We start from the raw sequence: 20645 nt of genomic DNA, 5'->3' as shown, positions 1-20645 counted from the left end.
CAAGGATCTCAGTCTCCGAAAACAATTTATGGAGGGCTTTTGGTACATGAAAGTACACAATGCTGAGGAACTGCTAAGAACAGTCACACCTACACCCTAAATTATTTGTGGCTATTAGAAAATGTCAACAGGAAACTCAAAAAAAGCAGGGATAGTTCAAAGAAAATAAAAAGAAAAATGGAAAATCATCTCTAATGGAGTCCAGGAAAAATGGAGGCGAGGTGGAGGACAGATCTCTCTGTTTCTTTTTCATAGGAGAGAAAGCAATGCCATCAGACAAAAATAACATGAACTTCGTTGTCTAAGGTTTCAAATAACACTACAAAGTTCCTATTCATTGGTTCTAACAGCTTCAAACAGAAAGCAAGCTGTATCTGTGAGTTCTAAGAGTCACCAGGAGTCACACCCATCACTGGGACAGACCACTGCATGAAGATGATGTTACTTCCAAAGTGATAAATTACTCAGTTCACTTCAGTTCAGTCCCTCAGTCATGTCTGATTCTTTGTGACCTCATGGACTGCATGCCACGCCTCCCTGTCCATCACCAACTCCCGGAGTTTACTCAAACTGATGTCTGTTGAGTCAGTGATGCCATCCAACCATCTTATCCTCTGTCGCCCCCGTCTTCTCCTGCCTTTAATCTTTCCCAGCATCAAGGTCTTTTCAAATGAGTCAGTTCTTCACATTAGGTGGCCAAAGTATTGGAGTTTCAGTTTCAACATCAGTCCTTCCAATGAATATTCAGGACTGATTTCCTTTAGGGTGGACTGGCTGGATCTCCTTGCTGTCGAAGGGACTCTCAAGAGTCTTCTCCAACACCACAGTTCAAAAGCATCAATTCTTTGGCGCTCAGCTTTCTTTATAGTCCACTCTCACATCCATACACGACCACTGGAAAAACCATAGCCTTGACTAGCTGGGCTTTTGTTGGCAAAGGAATGACTCTATTTTTTTAATACGCTCTCTAGGTTGGTCATAACTTTTCTTCCAAGGACTTAGGTGTCTTTTAATTTCTTGGCTGCAGTCACCATCTGCAGTGATTCTGGAGCCCCCCAAAATAAAGTCTGTCACTGTTTTCCACTGTTTCCCCATCTATTTCCCATGAAGTGATGGGACCAGATGTCATGATCTTAGTTTTCTGAATGTTGAGCTTTAAGCCAACTTTTTCACTCTCCTCTTTAATTTTCATCAAGAGGCTCTTTAGTTCTTCTTTGCTTTCTGTCCTAAGAGGAGATAAATTACTACTAAAAGTTAAATATAGCAATCATTATTGTAATTATATTGACAAAATTGCTGGTAGGCTATGTAAGTTTCTAGAAAAGCTATCTCTAATCTGTCTGTAAATTAGAAAAAGATAGCATTAATCAAAATATGGAGATAAATCTCTATTAGGTTAAGGTATGGTTACTAACACTTCAAACTAATGACAAAGTGACACATTTAAGCACTAATGTTATGTCTAGAATTCCTGCTTTATAAAAATCACACACAAACATTTCACTTGCCATATGCGCATTTACAGAAATACACATACACACATACATATATAGCTATTTAAATGACAGACTTTGATAAATAAAACTTACAATTTTATATTATCTGGAATATACATTTATAAATATATTTTACCAGCTCTGAAGCAATTTTCAAATAAACAAGACTTTTTAAATGCTTTCCTGACTGGGAACAAATGAATACTTTTAAAAGCACATTAAAAAAAAAAAGATTTTTCAAAAACCCAAATCTTATTACTAGAGAAGTTGGGGTTTAAATGGTAGTTTTGTTGTCATCACATGTGCATACTCTTCCATGTAACTGAAGTCTCTGTTCATCCTACCACTATTTCAGCCAAACATGTTTAAATTTGAGCATAATGCTGTATATACCTTGATTTATTGCTTAAAATGTCTTTTAAAAGATTAAGCATTACCATTGAACCAAAAAGTTACTGGTTAATAACACTATTATTAAAATATGCAAAAACTGCTCATCACATGTCAGAAAACAAAATTAAAGGCAAAGTTTATCACTATCTAAAGCTGGAAGATGCTGGTATTTCTGATACATACTTGATGAAGGACCATTACTCAGGTGTAAAATATTTATCTACTACAACTGAAAAGTTCCAGGAGACAAAGAACCCCTAAGCCTAGAGCAGTACCTGCTGCTGATACTATGGTGTGTGCAGTTGTGCTTCTAGTATAAAATAAAGCTACAGTTTGGTGAGCACTAAGCATTTAACACATACTATTTCATTAAATCTTCATGACACCTCCATGATATACATACTACTATTATTCCCATTTTGGAGTTGGGGAAATTGAAGCACAGAAGGTGTAAATAATTTGCCAGAGGCCAAAGTTATATGCCTAGGAAGGGCAGAGATACTTAATAAATATCTGTTGAATGAATGCTCAACTCTTTCTGTATAAAGCTTCCAGGTAACTTTCAAGAGAAGCTGTAAACTTATAAGGATTATATAATTCAAACAGCGGGGAGAAAAGACAATTGTAACATAAAAAAGAAAAAAAAGTATATCTAAAACCTATGAGTTAGATAGGTGCACCATAAACACCTCAAATTATAAACTCATAAAGGTTGAAATCACTATTCCAAAAATAAAAAGCGACATGTCATTCTAATGATATATTTAATTATATTTATATTTTTGCTAATAAGTGGTTCAGAAAGATCTTAAGACTTTTATTATATAGAAGGTATCTCTAAAAATCTTATGAAAGGGAAAAACGTTACATAATCTTATGGATAAATGTACACTATAACTAGCTGGTTGAAAATGCATAGTGTTTCTTTAATACTTCCATATTTCAAAGCTGCAATTAAATTGATAGATGGTGTGCAACTGATGATATCCAATAATTGAGGAAATATTGTCCTTTCAATTTCTGATAAAGCCGTCATATTTGAGTGACATCTACTGTGACACTGGTAGCAACAATTTCAAATTCAGGAAAGACATTCAGGGGAGACAACTACTTCTAATGGTAAAGCTGGGAACTTAAATCTAGAAAGCGATGTCAAGTTTCACTGAAACTGTGATTACATCAGATAAAGAAGAACACTGGAGAGGTGTCAAGCTGGTCAGATAGGGTATAATTAGGAAATAAAAGACAAACAGAATTTTCTTGGAAATGTATTTAAACTATAAATACAATACTGCAGTTTCTAGGAACATTTATCTAAATTGGTAACTAAATTCATACAACGAAAAAAATCTCCCTAATTTTTAGCATTTCCTATTTTAAAATATGAAGTATGAGTGCTGTGGTGTCAAAAATATTCTAATTAAAATATACTAATTTTATTCTTTCCTCTAATTCTTAGTCCTCAGTACACTGTGCATTAATTTCAGTATGCTTTTATTCCAGTAGCAAATTAGTACTTCCTATAACATACAGAGGGCTTCTCTCATAGCTCAGTTGGTAAAGAATGTGCCTGCAATGCAGGAGACCCCAGTTTGATTCCTGGGTCAGGAAGATCCCCTGGAGAAGGGAAAGGCTACCCACTCTAGTATTCTGGCCTGGAGAATTCCACGGACTGCATGGTCCATGGGGTCGCAAAGAGTTGGACACAACTGAGCGACGTAACATACAGAGGAAAACAAAAGCAAAGCCCATCAGGTGGTTTGGGTGATGAATAAACTATGGAATACTCTAGTCCTGAATCTTTTTCAATTAGATACAGACTAGAAAGGGGCCTGGGAAACTAATTTTCTCTGAAGCTTCTGAAAGGTTTATGCCAAGTCTATAAATGTCCTTCTGCAGACTGATTCTAAACCACGTGTGGGAATGACAGGGGAGGGTATGGGAGGATGGTCAAAGATACAGTAGGGTCAGGACAAAGTGTAAAATAAAGTTGACCTAGTAGACACCAGACAAAACCAACACATGACAGATCCGGTTGAAACAGACAGAAACATACATACATACGCACATACCGACATATACATCATGTTGCCCTTAAGACAGTTTTAACGTTTAGTATGACTAAATGCTTAGTTATGTATGACTAACTTTAGTTTAGTATGACTTGACTAGCTGTACCAGGTAGAAGGTTATTAAGTTATCTAGACAGAGGTTAATTAATATTCAGTGTCTGAAAGGCAGAGTTTTTTTGTACTTTGACTCTAACGATGATCAAGGTAAAGAGATTTTGCTAATGAATGAGAGCATTTTAGGTCTTTTGAGTATATATATATTTTTTTATAGAGAAGGTATATATGGTAAGGGATTCCTCTCATTGTCAACAAGCTCTTTTTGCTCTAAATAAATTCTCATCAGCAAACTGAAGATAAAATTAATTTGCTAATGAGAACCAGCAATGTCTATTTTTTCTGAAAAAACTTGGCTCAGAATTACATGTCAAACTCCTATGAGTTTGGGTGATGATGATTATGTAGCATTAGTAGGTTTTAACTACAAAGAGCAGGAACCTCAATTCAAAAAATGTCCAGTGATTTATTGCCTCGTATAAGAAGTCCCAAATTACTAAGGCTCTAGGATTTTTAGGCTCACACACAGAACACAGACCCAATTCTTTCTTTCCAGTGTGTCTTTCTGGGTGTGTTAACAACCTATATGGCTGCAAGGTGGTCAGAGGTGTTTCTATCACTCCATCCCTATACACCCATGTCCAGAAGTACACGTGTGCACAGACAGCACACAGTATTCTTTCTTCCAATCTCATAGGTTGGCACTGCATTACATGGATGTCATGGAAGCCAAAGGGAATGAAAGCAACATGATTAGCTTGCGATAATCTATACTCAACTCCTGAAGAATGGAGCTGGCTGTTGAGGGCCTTTATCTAGTGAGGTATCTAAGTGATGGGATTTAAATCCTACCCATTTAGGACTATAGGGATTTAAAAAAAAATAACTTTCACAATAGTGGAACTGGAAGGAACTCTCCTGAGTTCTGCTTATATTCTTTCGTTTTTCCACACTGTGTAGCAGTAACTATTGCCTTCTGGTAATTAAGTATAGTCACTTCAACCACAGAATAATTATCTACGCTTGTACCTTTTCTTCCTCCCTTTAGGTCTACTTGTTCAGTGGCAGGAGGACCTAAAACAGCAAGAGGGTGGTCTCTGTAAGCAATTTGAATTGTTGTGTCTCTGGTGTCGATACTCTTGCCTTGACTATTAATGTCTCTAAACCAGCAAAGCCCCAGGAACAAGGGAAGCAGAATCACACATTTTTCGAGTGGCTCACTAGTGAAAACACTGCTGCAGACTCTTGGAAGCCTGCTCAAAGGCCGTTTTGCTCTTTCACTGCTTCTAGCATCTCAGCCACAGTTTCTAAATCATGTTAAGTCTAAGCCAATTGCATAACCCTTTCTCTTCTGTTCTCCACTGGTCTAGAGGTGTTCATGTGATTCAGTTTGGGTCATAAGACATGAGCAGAAGCATACTGAAGGCTCCAGAAAAGAATTTTTTCTCCTTAATCAGCATAAGGAATTTGAGGAGTTTGCCGCTGATCTTTGTGCTGAGGGTACTTTCATATGAGAATGTGATGCCTTGAGTAGTGGTAGCCAGTCAACACATTGAGCTCCCACTGTATCACTGAAACAACTTTGGGATACCCATTCTGGGTGTCTTCTGAAGCAAATAAATTTATACAGCTTAAACCATTATTAGGGTCTTTGTTCTTTCAAGCCAAAAACACCTAGATGAACCATACAGGGAAAGTGGGTACTAAAGGTACATCATAAAATGTGGTACTGAGTAGAGCAGCACAGTGAAGGGGAGTGAGGACCCAATCATTCCTAGACACATTTTAGTTTGTGACATTAGCTAAGAGCTTAGGCATTCTCTCTCTGTGCTATGAGGCACTGTTTAAAGTACACCCATCTGACTGTCAAACTGGCTCAGGTTCTACTATATGGCTTAAGTTTATTCCTGAGAGACTGCTCTAACTTCAGTGAAAAGATAAAGTCAAACTTCAAGGCCTGCAGAGCTGGGATAAAACCCCAAAAAGCGGCACATTTGCCAAACTAAAAAGCATCTTTTGTGGCCTGTCAATCTTCCCTGGGAATACCCCTGTTTCAGGAGATTTAACAGAGTTAGTGTAGAGAATGAGACACCAAGGGTATGCTGATGAATGATCTGTTCCAAGTTATTGACACAAGTACTTAATCAGTGTCTAGAGGTAGTTATTTGAATACAATATTGCTAACAGGTTTGATGTCCTACCCTTAATTTTCCACACTTAACATGTTTGACTACAATCAAAATATAGAACATGAATAAAACTCTTGGTTGTCTAGACTCAACTCTGTTTTATTATTATTATTATTGTAATTAATACTATCAGACCATCAGACCAAAGGAAAGAGAACAAAAACTTATAGATCCATAGACTTTAAATAGGAAAGGAGATTACAGATAAAACAAACATCATATAGCTGTCAGTGAATAATAGGGTATTTCCATCATTTAATCCAGGTTTATTAATTCATTTAGAAACACATTCACACAGAGTTAAGACTACAGATAATCTACCCTAGCATACCTCAGAATGTGTTCCCCAGAATGTTACTTTATAGCCCTCCACCCCACCTCGCCAAAAAGAGACTATGACAAAAAAACTCACTCACAACACTTTCCTCTTAGATATTCACAATGGGCATCAATATATTATAAAGTCTTTGAAAAGTTATTCTTTAAATAAGCCAACTAATTGTAACTTATCATGATCAAATTTATTAGACTTGGGAAATCTCTTGACTGTGTCCATTATCTTGTGGAATAATTATTCCAAAAAATACATTTGGGAAATGTGTACTTCCTGATGATATCAGAGTTTTCTACCTCCAGGAAAATAGTTACTGTTCATCACTGCTTCTATGGTATGAAGTCATGGCAATGAACATTTTGGTGCTGTATATTGGAACAAAAAGGTAAGATTTTATACATGAGACAATGTAAAAATTGAGTACAAACACCCAAGTCCTTTTCTATAATGGAGAACTCCTCCAAATTTCCTGTTTATATTTTACCTGGTCCAACAACAAAAAGATGATCCCTTGAAAATAATTTGCTTACACATTTACATCTAAAATATATGCGTAGGTAAAATTTAAAATGTTTCTTATAATAGATTTTATCCCAGATCTGTCCAATAAAATACATATAACTGTATGCATGTGGCCCTTTCTACATGAACACAGGAAAAATGTGCTTATATAGTGTTTAAAAAGACTTCTTTACCTGACCCCAGTGAGGATATTGGTGCTTCCCTGATGGCTCAGACGGTAAAGCGTCTGCCTGCAATGCGGGAGACCCAGGTTTGATCCCTGGATCAGGAAGATCCCCTAGAGAAGGAAATGGCAATCCACTCCAGTACTCTTGCCTGGAAAATTCCACGGACAGACAAGCCTGGTGGGCTACAGTCCACGGGGTTGCAAAGAGTCGGACATGACTGAGTGACTTCACTTTAATGAGGATATTATTTTAAAAATTTATAAACATATACAGAAACAAAAATAAGCCTATAACATAAAGTTAAACCATGTTCACTACCAATTTCAGCCTCTAAATTTACAAATAACTATGTCAAGAAAACATTTATTATTCAGTGGAATAAGTTACTGGTTTATAAGTAAAATTACTTTATTATAATAATGCTGGGGAATAAAATCACACACGTAACTTGTACATGCAGGGAAAATATGGCCTAATATAAACAGATGGTTTTTAGCACATTCCTTTACTAGAATGTGGTCACCTGCCACAAGGTACACAAGCTCATGCACAAGATCAAGACTTTACATACAGCTGAGATCACAACGTCATGCATATAACAGCAGCGTGCTAGACAATCGTACCACAAACTGTGCAGAAGTTCTCCCCCACCCCATGAGCCACTGCCAGCAGCTGCTGTGGAGTTTGGTTACCCATATCCGTGACATGAACGATGTCCTTTGGAGAATCTTGCTCCCTGTGGCTGTAAGTATTCTTATTTTTATAATATTTTAATGATGCTTGCTATCAAAATGTTAAGTACAGAACTAGAAATTATGGAAAAGTAGATTTATTACAATACTGAACAATTATATACATCTTATCTCAGGTACTTAAAATAAACACCGCTTACATTTAAACATAACATCGAACGTAATTAATTTACTTCTCAGGCTTAAATAAACCCAAATAATACATCTGATGACAGTGCTCCAGTGAGGGGGAAAAAATAATCAACCTCCATAGGTACTTTCTGATTGCTAGCACTAAAAAATCATGGCAAGAGTCATTCTAAGACCTGGCTGAAATATGACTCATGTAGGTGAGTTCTATATAAAAACATCTACTAGGATGCTCTTTTGATTATATTTTCGTTGGTTAAACAACCAAACTGACATTGATTATTTATCAGTCAATGAAAGCAAGTGTAGAATATTAATTAAAATATACTTCTCCTCATTTCCCTGCACCTACAAGTGTAGTTCAATGTCCTTCCATGCCTACTTATGTCCTAAGGGTACTCTGGTAAAGAGAGAATCAGATTTTGTTATTAGGCAACAGCTGCTTGCTGAGAGCCTGGGTGATGTTCATAAAAGTACAGAAGCAGAATTCTGGAACCAAAGTCACTTTGAATGGTTTAGTTCCATGCTCCCTGACAACAGTATGTGCCCCTTTCAGAACAGTGAATTCAATACTTCTGGAATGCTCCAGGATATCTTTGAATCAGGTCAGGGAGTAAAAGAAAGAAAATACAGCCAACTCTCAATAACAATGGGAGGTAGGATGGATAAGTAAAAATCTGAAGATCTAAAAATCTTATTTTTAATTAGTAACTTGAATCCCCTCTTTAAGCAAACATTTGACTTTTATAGTTTATTGTCAGATAAAGAGGACTTTAATCTTACCTCTTTTCTCTGACCCCTCCAAACACTCTAGAGGAGGTACAAAAGAACTCTACAGTCTGATATATGTAGCTGCAAAGATGGAAACATATTTTGACATCTAACTTTTCCCATTTAGATATTTAAAACTACCCATATAATATTCTAGTATATAAGGACCTATCTATAGTTTCATTTTTGCATAAAAAGGATGCTTTATAATTTATTTTAAAAATGGTTCTCTTTTAGCAAGGAATGACTACTTACCATAATCAATATGAGCAATTACATCCAACTTTTCTGACTTTGAAAAGCTACAACTCAGTACTTACCAAGTTACACTTTCCTTAGAATGTAATATTTGCAACTGATATGAATTGGGGATGACAGTTTTGCTCAACATTGGCATAATTCATGACTGGAGCCAGCATGACGTGATAAATTAGTCCTAATAAGACAGGCCTGTTATAGCTGCCTTTCCTGATTCCCACATATCTAGAGTAAAACACCATATCCCTCTGCCTCAATTTTCTAGTAATCATCATTCGAATAACTCAAGATACTAATGCAAAATATTTCTTATTGTAACACTAGTCATATGCCTGTTTAAACTGACAACATCAATATTATACTGGTTTTAAATGTATACTTTGAGCTTTAACTTCTAATAAATCATTCTACTTTCATTAAAAGTATGTCTTCTATTCATTGAAAATAAAAGTGGTGAAAGAAGAGAACAAATATAACATATCTGTTCTTTATAACATATTTGCTTTATAACATATATACTTTGCTGTATTCGTGGGGCTAAGACTTAAATGATCCACCCAAAAGTCATAGTTCTGAGTGTTACACAATTTCTATTAGATTTATAAGAATAGGAAACATTTCTACAAATCTGAACTTTTCCAGAATATATTGAAATAAGAATAGGGGAGAAGGGGAGCCAGCAACAGAACTGTCTTCATATTTTGATCACTCATATCTTAAGAAATGATTAAATAATTAATTCATTTCAAGAAGTTCTTTTTGATTCTCCCACTCTCTCTCTTCTTTATTTGTATTTGCTTATTGTCTTAAGGAAAAAAATCAGAGAATTAATGCAAAATTATGCAATTTTTATAACAATCTATAAGTTGTTTCTATGTTATCATGGGATTAAGATTTTTAAAGGCATTATTTAAAGATATTTTGATGTATCACGAACTAGAAAAATATCCTTTGTATCCTCTGATAATCATAACGAAGTGGAAATGAGGAAATGAAGAAAATGCTGCAGATAAAGTCTGATGAATATATTTTGTGCTCTCAACTGATAATGTAGTGGTATCTCAACCAAATGTAGGCGATGGCTGCGTGTGCGTCATGGAAGCTGCCATACAGAGTGAGCAGATAGCAAGATTTGTACTTGACACAGTAAGGAAGAAAGAAATGACTGAGTCATACAGCAATTACTCCAAATACTGGGCTTCACAGTGATTCAAAAGTCATGTTCAGAGACTTATAATTTTACTTGCAAATGTATTATGTTGGAGCAATTAAGTTCAACAGTTACAAATGTTCAAATTCTTCACTTACCTCATCTGGGTTGGCATTAAAGGTGAGACTGCCTTCATCCAGCTGCATGTACAATTTTCTGAAAGAAAATCCTAGAGGTGGGTTCTTGTTGTAAATGGAACAGTGACCCCAAGTGGATTTACACAGCCTGGAAGTATGATAAAAGTCAAATGAGAAAACATGACCAGATTGAATCTTCTAAGTTAAAGATGTAATACATGATAAAACAGTGATATGAAATGATATAAAATTGGATTTTACAGCTCTGAAGTATAAACTGCTTAATTTTATGCTTGTTTTATTTATTTACTAGAGTAAAACAGACAAACATCTTCAAATTCTGACACTTAATAAATGTGAATTAAAAAGATTAGTAATATTCGAGTCCCACTGAAGTTAAACATTAATGATGACAATGATAACAGCTAACATTTACCAAGTGCTTAACAGATGTCAGGCACTATTTAAAGCATTGTAATAGTATTAATTTGCTTAATTTTTACAACCATCCTATGATTTGGCACTACAGATAAACACAGACACCATAAAAAAAGCTGCCTATGGTCACACAGCTAATTTGTGTAGAGGCAGGATCTGAATCAAAGGAACTTACTCTCAAGCTTGCAGTACTAACCAAGAGTCTAAACAGAATTAAACAATTATGTGCTCCATTGTGAAATATAACTCAGTGGGGGATGGGGGAACTGCTGGACAGAGGGAGAAACTGTAATGCTGTAACTTTAATACTTAAATGAAAAGTTGCAACATTAAGATTAGTATATGTTAGGATATTGCTTTAAAACACTGGTTCTTTACTATCAGAGCTAAACATGACTTTTTTACAAAATCTGTAATACTTAAAATACCTCAAAACACACTGTTTCTATTAATACACATTGGGACACTTGTTTCCAATTTTGTTCAAGGGCATTAGCTACTGGTTATTATTTGAAAGCTAACCTTTCATCTTGTTACAATTCCTAGAAATTCTGGATGGATACCATAGTTTCACTTTCTGATATTATTGATTTTTGACTCAAACTTCCAAATTTCCTTCTTTTCTCTCTTTTACACACACACGCACAGAGAGAGAGAGAGAGCGAGCTTACAGGAAAATAAGAAAGTTACTATCTCAGCCTGTAACATCAAAATTTCTGAGGAAAGAGGGTAGAATATTCACTTTTACATGGGAATATCTTCTTCATAGTTAATTTATATCATTGCATTTTTTTCCCCAGCCAAATGAGATGATTCTGCAACAGGGAGTTTAGTAACTTGTTTAGAAAATTATCAATATTTTAACAGCCTCTTTACTCTATTCCCATAGCTTTTGACTTTTATTACTAAGCTATGTAAAGGCAACAGAACCTCTCCTAAATTAAAAACCAAAAAGCCAGCCTTTAAATTTATCAAGGAAAAAAAAATCAAGAGTCAGAGATATAGGCATAAAGGAAGCGTTTCTCTTAGAAATGAACAATCTAGATTTAAATCCCAAATGAAAACTATATTCTGACTGAGTTCTGATAAGCATAGAAATAAACTTTTTTTTTTTACAAAGTTCAAATATAGGACCATAAATTAAGTTTGATGGGAATATTACAATGGAAAAAAGCAGCACTCCACCCTCCAAAAAAAAAAAAAGCATTTAGGCAAGGTTATACTTAGAGATATCTGGGTCAAATATGGTGAGTTGAACTTACCCTTGCCAGAGAAGTTCATCATTGGCCAGGTCCTGCCAAACGCAAGAAGCTAAGCAGAGGTCGGTCGCATTCAGGTAGGACAAGATGGTAAAGCTTAGTTCAGGAGGCAGCATTTCCAAATTAATGAATCCTTCCTGTTCTTTAGACTTTCTTGTCTTCAGAAGATGATATATGTCAATGCCCCCCTGGACGTGTTTGCGATGACTGGTTTGAGACATGTTGCTGGCAGCCACCCTCCTGCTCTGCTCTCTGCTGAAGTAGCCTTGCTCACCGTAGCCTTCCTGCTGTAGCTGCTGGTTTCTGGCCACTCTCCACAGCCCCTGACCCATCTGCAAGCCTGGGAGAAAAGCCAGAATGGAGTAAGGCTCCATTAAGAAAGTAATCCACCTTTCCCTGCAGTACGACAGGTCTACACGAAGCATTCGTTTATCAGAATTAACATGCCTCATTAAAACATATTAAATGGAATAGCAAATTACAAAGAACAGTCAGAACATTGTAAGTATGAAACTTGGATATGGAGAACTATTTGGTTTGATTATCACCTTTATCTCGGTTTGCTAACTGCTTTTAAAATCCACAGGTGACACAATCATTTTTCACAAGGTAAGATTTAAAAGTTACTGACGTCCTAAAGACTCTTACAAAATTATAATTATGTGGACTTATGGGCCAGTATTAAATATAACTCTGATCAGAGCACAGGACTTCATTTAAAAGGTCCTACACACTGCTTTTTATCACAACCCAGGCTAAGCTAAGCTAGCCCCTTTTAACCAAATTCCCAGATGCATAACAGCTGTGAAACAGGCTTTTCGTTTAATTCTTGCCAGTCTGCTCTTAAGTTGTTGGCTGTAATAAAATGTAACATAGGCCCTGAAGTCTAATTCAGAAACCTTATAAATTAGACACCTAGATCTCCACCATAAAGAGCTCAGTGATGACTATTTGGTTCTGTTGCTGCTTTAAATACAAATCTTAAAATCAATTTTCCAGTTCTTCTCCACATGGTCCTATGGACTCCTCAGAGGTCCCTGGGAAAAGGCAGAAGGGGAGGGGGTGCTCCAGTCTCTCTTGCCTCCACTCCACCTCCCACCAGAGCAGCTCTACATTTATCTGTTACAAATACCAGACTTCCTCATATGCAAATATTTAGAAGGCTACTGGTCTAGCCTTTCCATTTCATTTGGTTTTGCAAATAAGTAACTTTTCCAGGGCAAATAAATTCATTGAGAAAAATGAAAACAGGAAGTATTTTTAACTAACATAAAAAATTATTTCCAAGATTTCTTTTACAAATAAAATATTCCTGTTTTAAAAACCCAAAAAGTTTGGAGGAAGAAACTGGTTTTTGTTCAAAATCATTAAATTTCATTGCATGATCTAACCTTAAAATATGGTTTTGTTTTAATTGGCTGTTTACAATAAAGAGTAGTAATCAAAATATAAAAAAGCAACCTCTCCCCCAGACTACTGGTGACCAGAAATTCTGAAAATTATCAGGAATAATTTTTGAAAATGGAAATATTTCAAATAAATTTGAAAACTGAGTGGAATTTGAAAGAAGATCAAAGGCTATTTTTTCAATATTTAAAAAAGCATGTATATTTACTGAATTGTTGGCTATTATTTGGATAATGACTACTTGTTGATTAAAACAGGAAAAACAGTCCAGGATAATTTTTCACTCTTCGTCCTTGGAAATCCAAAAGCTTAAGCTATAAAGAGATTGGGTGGGGTAGGGGGAGGAAGGGGGAGGTAAAGAGAGAAGGAACATATTAATAATTTTTAAATGTAGGAAAATGTATTTTTGCAAAGAAACTAAAAAAGGTAGTAACTTTTCCTCCTTATAACACATATTACCATTATGGTAGCAGTTCCTAAAGTAGTACTTAAGCTATAATAATTAAATTCTTATTTTCTATCAGAATGATTGAGATCCCAAACTGATAACACCAAATACTGGAAAGATGTGGAAACTCAAAAACAATACAGTTACTTTGGAAGACAGTTTGACAGTTTTTTACAAAAATAAACATGCTTTTACCATATGCTTCAGCATTCATGCTCCTTGGTATCTACCCAAATAAGTGGAGAACTCATGTTCATACAAAAACCTGCACATGGACCTGTAGCTTTAGTCATAATTACCAAAACTTGTAAGCAACCAAATTGTCCTTGAGTAGGTGAGTGGATAAATTCAGTGATATATCCAGACAAAGGAATGTTTAGTGCTAGAAAGAAATGAGGTATGAAAAGATACAGAAGAAACTTAAATATATATTACTAAGTAAGAGCAGCTGATCTGAAAAAGCTACATTGTGTGTGTGATTTCAATTATAAGACATTCTGGAAGAAGCAAAACCATGGACAATAAATTAACAATGAAAAAAGTACAGAATATCAACAAAAAACTTGGACAGAACTTTAAGTTTCCTTAAGGTTTAAATATGCTGTCATATTACAACATAAGTACAGCTTAATTTTGACACAAGACTCATAAACATTTAAAAAATTTTATCATAGCCATTTCTCTGCTGATCTTAGCAAGAACATATCTAGAAATTGAATTGATTGCTAAGCTCATCCACAGTATATCTGTTGTCACTTTAGATAATTTTATTTATTCTTCTCTTTTGCACTTGCACTACCAAAGGTAAATAATCAAATATGATGACTATGATGTCTGAAGTCTGGAGATTTAAGGCATCTAATGTCAATTTGTATGTACTTCCCTACCTCTTTATGGTGGCATATGGTTAGGCAGCTGTTATTCTTCTCAGGGATGTTGCTAGGGAACGCAGAATCAGGGTGATTTCCCTAGGCTCTGGACTTAAATGGGATCATTTAAATAGAGCACTGGATAAAGGGACTCAGAAAGCATCCAGCAGGTAGAAAAGAGGTAAAGCCAGAAGATGGTTCTTAGGATTAAAAAAAAGTTAATGGGGAGGGTGGAGGTTTGAGGCACATTATACACATGATTCAGACAAAGAAAACTGCATCTTCTACTGCTAAATAATATTGCAAATTACCATTGTGGGATGTCTTTTTCCCTTTAAAGCAGTTCTGGATTCGGGGGAAGACGCAGCATGATAAATCACTTGAGAAGGATTAATATCATAAATTTCTCCTTTGGAGAAAGGAAAGGGTGTCCACAGTGTTCCATCCTACTCCCAGTCTTCCTTAGGGTAACAGGTGTGTGGCATGTGGATGAAACTGTCAGAAAAGTGATTAAACTCAAAAAGACATGAGATCCATTGCAGAAGTTGTGAAGCACGTCACAGAGGGAGCATGGTATTAAGGACTCTGACGCTGAACAGACACTTGAGTTCAAGTCCTGACTCCATTGGTCAGCACTTACAGGACTCTGGGGAATTTACTTCCCCTGTGGCTCAGACAGTAAAGAACCTGCCCACAACGCAGGAGACTTGGGTTTGATCCCTGGGTTGGGAAGACCCCTGGAGAAGGAAATGGCAACCCACTCCAGTTCAACCCACTCCAGAAGGAAATTCCATGGAGTCGCAAAGAGTTGGACATGACTGAGCGACTAACACACACATACAGTCTAAGCTCTGGTTTTGTCATATTTAAGGTGATAATTTATATATACTATAATAGTAATACACACAGTTCAAAAGGCTGGTATATTAAATATTACATATAAAGTTCACTTCACAGATAATTATAAAATGTTAGCTCATTTGTTTTGACAAAACCATATTTTTACAGAGTGAAAATGATGAGCCCTTTGTTAATAAATAGCTCTTTATATAATAAACAATAATAAATAGCTCCCTGATAGCTCAGTTGGTAAAGAATCTGCCTGCAATGCAGGAGACCCTGGTTCAATTCCTGGGTCAGGAAGATCTGCTGGAGAAGGGACAGGCTACCCACTCCAGTATTCTTGGACTTCCCTTGTAGCTCGGTTGGTAAAGAATCCGCCTACCATGTGGGAGACCTGAGACTTGGGTTTGATCCCTGGGTTGGGAAGATCCCCTGGAGAAGTGGCTACCCACTCCAGTATTTTGGCCTGGAGAATTCCATGGACTACATAGTCCATGGGATGGCAAAGAGTTTGACAATACTGAATGACTTTCACTTTCACTTTAGTAATAAAACTTATAGAATGATACTCCAATTATCACATAAAGAAGAATCCATGAGTAAGTCTGCACTGATGATCAATAAACACATACAGACGAAAGCAAAGCTCTTCATTATAGTAAAATCCTGAATAATATGGAGTTAGAAAAATTATCATTTTACTATCATCATAGAAAAAATAATTCAGGCAAGAATTATCAATGAGTGCTGAATGTGGAGTTTGATAAAGAATGGAAAGTTTACAGAGTCTCAAAGTATCTGCCTCTATACATTACTCATTAATTACAAAAAGAAATTAAGAAATCAGGTAGTATTTAACCAAGTGTTCAAACTTAACTTTTATCAATAAAAGACAAACAGACATATGTGCCTCTGAACTTACGTGCCTCTGGATCCTGAGAAGGACATAACAATTATACAGTATTTTGGCCAAAAATGTATAATCTTTATCTAATCATGAGGAATATCAGAGAAACCCGAGTCTACAATCATTTTTTTTCCCTTCAAAATTGCCAATGCCATGAAGCTAAAGAAAGGAATAATTCCAGATTAAAGGAGACTAAAAAACATGACATCTAAATTCAATGTGTGGACTGGATAATATACTGCAAAAAGAAGTGCTATAAAGGACATTATTGGAATAACTAAAAAACTAGATATACAGCCTAAGATTGGGTAAAAATACTTACATGAATGTTAACTTTAATGAATTTGATAACTGTGTAATGGCTTTGCCAGAATATTGGGTTGACCAAAAAGTTTGTAATGTTAGATGTTAAAGAAAAACCCAAATGAACTTTTTAATATATTCTCGTTCTTAGGAAAAATACTGAATTGTTAAGGCATAACGTATAAAACCTAGTCTCAAATGGTTCAGAAAAACAGTAATGTCAATCTCCACACAGAGAGAATGTTAAAGCATATTGTAAAATGTTTAAAATTTGTGAATCTGGGTAAAAGGTGAAAAGTGTTAGTCTGGCAGTCCTGCCTGACTCTTTGTGACCACACGGTCTGTAGCCTGCCATGCTCCTCTGTTCATAGAATTCTCCAGGCAAGAATACTGGAGTGGGTTGCCATTCCTTCTCCAGGTGACCTTTCTGACCTAGGGATCAAACTCAGGTCTCCTGCATTGCAGGCAGGTTCTTTACTGTCTGAGCTACCAGGATAAAAGGTATGCACCAATCATTTTTATTAATCTCACAAACTTTCTGTAAACAGAAATCTTCTGATTGAGGAATCCAAGCATGTGAAATTGGAAAATAACTGAGTTTGATGTGCACTAAGTTTAAGAAGTACTGTTCTTTGAGCTTAGTGTCATACAGACTGAAAACCATCACTAAGGAGATAAAAGTTCAGCATCATGGTTTAAGAGTAGTAAGCGACCCTTGTCAAGGCAAACATTAAAACAGTAAGAATTATTTTTGCCATTTGTGATAAAAATTTTTATTTAAAGGGAGAAGAAATGTTTCTTAAAGAAAGTAGAGGGGAAAACACTTTAATTTTGTGTGTGCAGATTTAAGGCTTGGGATTACTGGCTGTGTTCCCTTCTTTTGTGTGTAATATAATGTACACAATATTTTAAATATATTTAATAACAAATATTAAACAATAATAGTGTTTTTGTACTATAAACCACAATTTATTTAACACTTACTCTGTGCCAAGCATTGTGGAAGTTTTAATTACATTATGCCATTTTTGTCCTGAAAACAACCTTAACAGGTAGATATTAGATATTATTCTACCTATTTTATAGCTGAGGAAATAGTGACTCAGAGAGGTTAAGCAACTTTGCCCAAAATCTCAGAGCTTACAAGTGGAAAACTAAAGATTCAAACTCAGGTCTGAGTCCAAAGCTTTTATTCCTAACCACTGAGCCCTATGTGCAGAACTGGCAAAGACAATTTACCATCTGTTTCTTCATCACTAACTCTCATCTCTTTTACCTCTGCAGCTGCTTATTACCTCCACCGTTGCTTCCAGCTGCAGTTTCTCTTTCAAGCTACTGTTTTTGTGGAAAGCACATAGGCTTTGATGTGAAAAAAGATCTACTTCAGACTCCCACACAGAATCTGATTGGACTATAGTCTGTGGTCCTTATTTTCCTCATCAGGAAAACAGTGAATAACTCTTACTCCAAAGAACTTAGAGGGGTTAAGAGAACCTAACACATAGGTAATTTACCATCACAGGTAGTTTTGTAGTCACCATTCAACCACCTTTAAAGGATAACTCTTATTTTGGTTCTTCCATTTCAGAGTATACCTGATTATTCTGGACATAATGATCTGAACAGTTACAATCCTGGTTCTAAATTTCATGAACTTAGGATCTGTGAATTTGGAGATGCCATTTACTTTTGCTAGGAGAAAGAAAAATAACATCTAGTAAATATATAAAGTTAGAAGAAACTAACTTTGCTTAGATTGACACAGTTTGGCAAATAAAGTCAAGTATATAGTCATCAGTCAGTGATAACAGAGAGACCATATTGGCAATTCAGTATCAGTACTATCATCATCTTTAATCACTACAGATATATTTCTAGAAATGGAAACTTTATGACTTTATGGGAAGATTCAACATATCAAAAGTCCTTTTTGCAGTATCACAAACTAAATTTATTAACAGGAAATTTCTACTATAGATCTTTATGACATTTTCACATCTCTAGGAACCTGAATTATAAAGAGCTTTATGTATAGAATGCTAATTTGTTAGATCTCTGAAATCAATTTACAACTGTTGAGATCTGTATTTTTAAGCATATTTCTTGATTATAAAATATGAATTACTCAAACATATGTTCCTTAAAACAACAATAATTTTGGGACTCACCTATCATATTGTGCTTTATTACTGTAAGAAATACAAATTAAAATATATACACAGGTAGTCCTTGTACAGGACCATGCTAACTACTTAATAACAGTTCTATGAGACTTTATACAGCAAGGCCATGGTTCTAAAAAGCACACATTTCAGTTTATATGGTACCATGTAGAGTAAGAACTGCCTGTAAGTACTAAGATGGGGGAATGATTCAACACAATAGGCTACAAGGAAAAATCCAGTACCAAACAGTGCCTTAGACCTACAAAGCACTCAGCAATATTTGTTGACTGAATGAATCTTTAAATTGTAAACAACAAGCAAAACTGAATTAGATCAACCTTATCTAAATTTCACATCTTTCAAAAAATAATCAGAATAGATCATAGACTTAAATGCAAAACATAATAATACAACTTTTAGAAAAACATAGAGAAGGAGATCTTAGGGGTCTACATCTACGCAAAGAGTTCATCAAAAGTACAATCTATAAAAGTAAAAGTTGGTAAAGTCAGTCTCATCGGTATTAAAAACTTTTGCTCTTTAAAAAGTCCATATGAAGAAAACAAAAACACAAGCTACAGATGGAGAGAAAATATCTCAAACACAACAGCCAAAAAAAAAAAAACAAAAACCAAACAATTCAATTAAAAAAGGACATAAGACATGATCAGATACTTTGCCAAAGAGGATACACAAATGGTACATAATCACATGATATTCAGCATCACTACCCAGAAGGGAAGTGGCTGTATTTTTAAATGGCAGCACCAGGGATCCCAGTGGTGTTTGAACTGTTCAGTATCTTGACTGTGGTACTGGATATGTGAATCTGCTCAGAATCTCATACATGCACATACACATGTGAGCAAAAATAAACTGCAGAATTCTGAGTAAGATAGGTGAGAAATGTTAATTTCAATATCCTGGTTATGACAGTATATTATGATTTTGTAATATGGCACGTTACTCAGGGAAACTAAGCAAAGTGTACAAGAGCTCTCTTGCTATATTCCTCACAACTGCATGTGTAGCTACAATTAACTAAAAAAGGTGGGAGGCAGAGTACTGTACACTTAAAACAAGTGAATTTTATAATATATAAATGATGTCACAATAAAGTTCTTTAAATAACTAGACACTCTAATAAACACTCTAAAGAGGGTGACCAAGGACACAGCAAGTCTAGTGACATCTGACAAATAGCAAAGAGTCGGACACGACTGAGCGACTGAACTGAACTGAACTATTTTAGATTTAAGGAAATCCATATTAAAAATCTATGACCTCTGAATCACCTCTGACTTTGTGGAACACACTATACAGATCAAAGAAGAGAGAATCAAGGAATACAAATCTTTGAGCATACAAGTTATAATAATGTGTAGACTGTTTACTTAGGATGTATCAATAATCGAGTAGAGGTATAAATACAGAAGAATTGATGTGTGCCTATTCCTGGGTCTAATAAAGAAACAGCATAAATGCAAACTACATTAAAAGTGGTTTACTCATTAAAAATCAAAGTACAGGAAATAATGTGATTTAATTTTGATTGCTGGAGATAATTTTATAATGTTAATAA

The 20645-nt window shown here is 35.4% G+C and overlaps 1 protein-coding gene across 2 annotated transcripts in view; it reads right to left on the bottom strand.

Moving 5' to 3' along the window:
* The window catches only part of FBXO8 (F-box protein 8), a 91094-nt gene that overhangs the window by 11179 nt on the left and 59270 nt on the right, over nucleotides 1-20645 (bottom strand). For both annotated transcript variants that reach the window (XM_069574221.1, XM_069574220.1), the window contains 2 exons: nucleotides 12125-12461; nucleotides 10446-10572 (listed from right to left, as the gene is read on the bottom strand). In XM_069574221.1, coding sequence (XP_069430322.1) covers nucleotides 10446-10572; nucleotides 12125-12453 — 456 coding nt within the window. In that variant the 5' untranslated portion in view covers nucleotides 12454-12461. The remainder of the gene's footprint in view (nucleotides 1-10445; nucleotides 10573-12124; nucleotides 12462-20645) is intronic.

The sequence above is a fragment of the Ovis canadensis genome, chromosome 2 (assembly GCF_042477335.2).
Source record: "Ovis canadensis isolate MfBH-ARS-UI-01 breed Bighorn chromosome 2, ARS-UI_OviCan_v2, whole genome shotgun sequence".
In the NCBI taxonomy this organism is placed as follows: Eukaryota; Metazoa; Chordata; class Mammalia; order Artiodactyla; family Bovidae; genus Ovis; species Ovis canadensis.
This window is presented reverse-complemented; position numbering and strand designations above follow the sequence as displayed.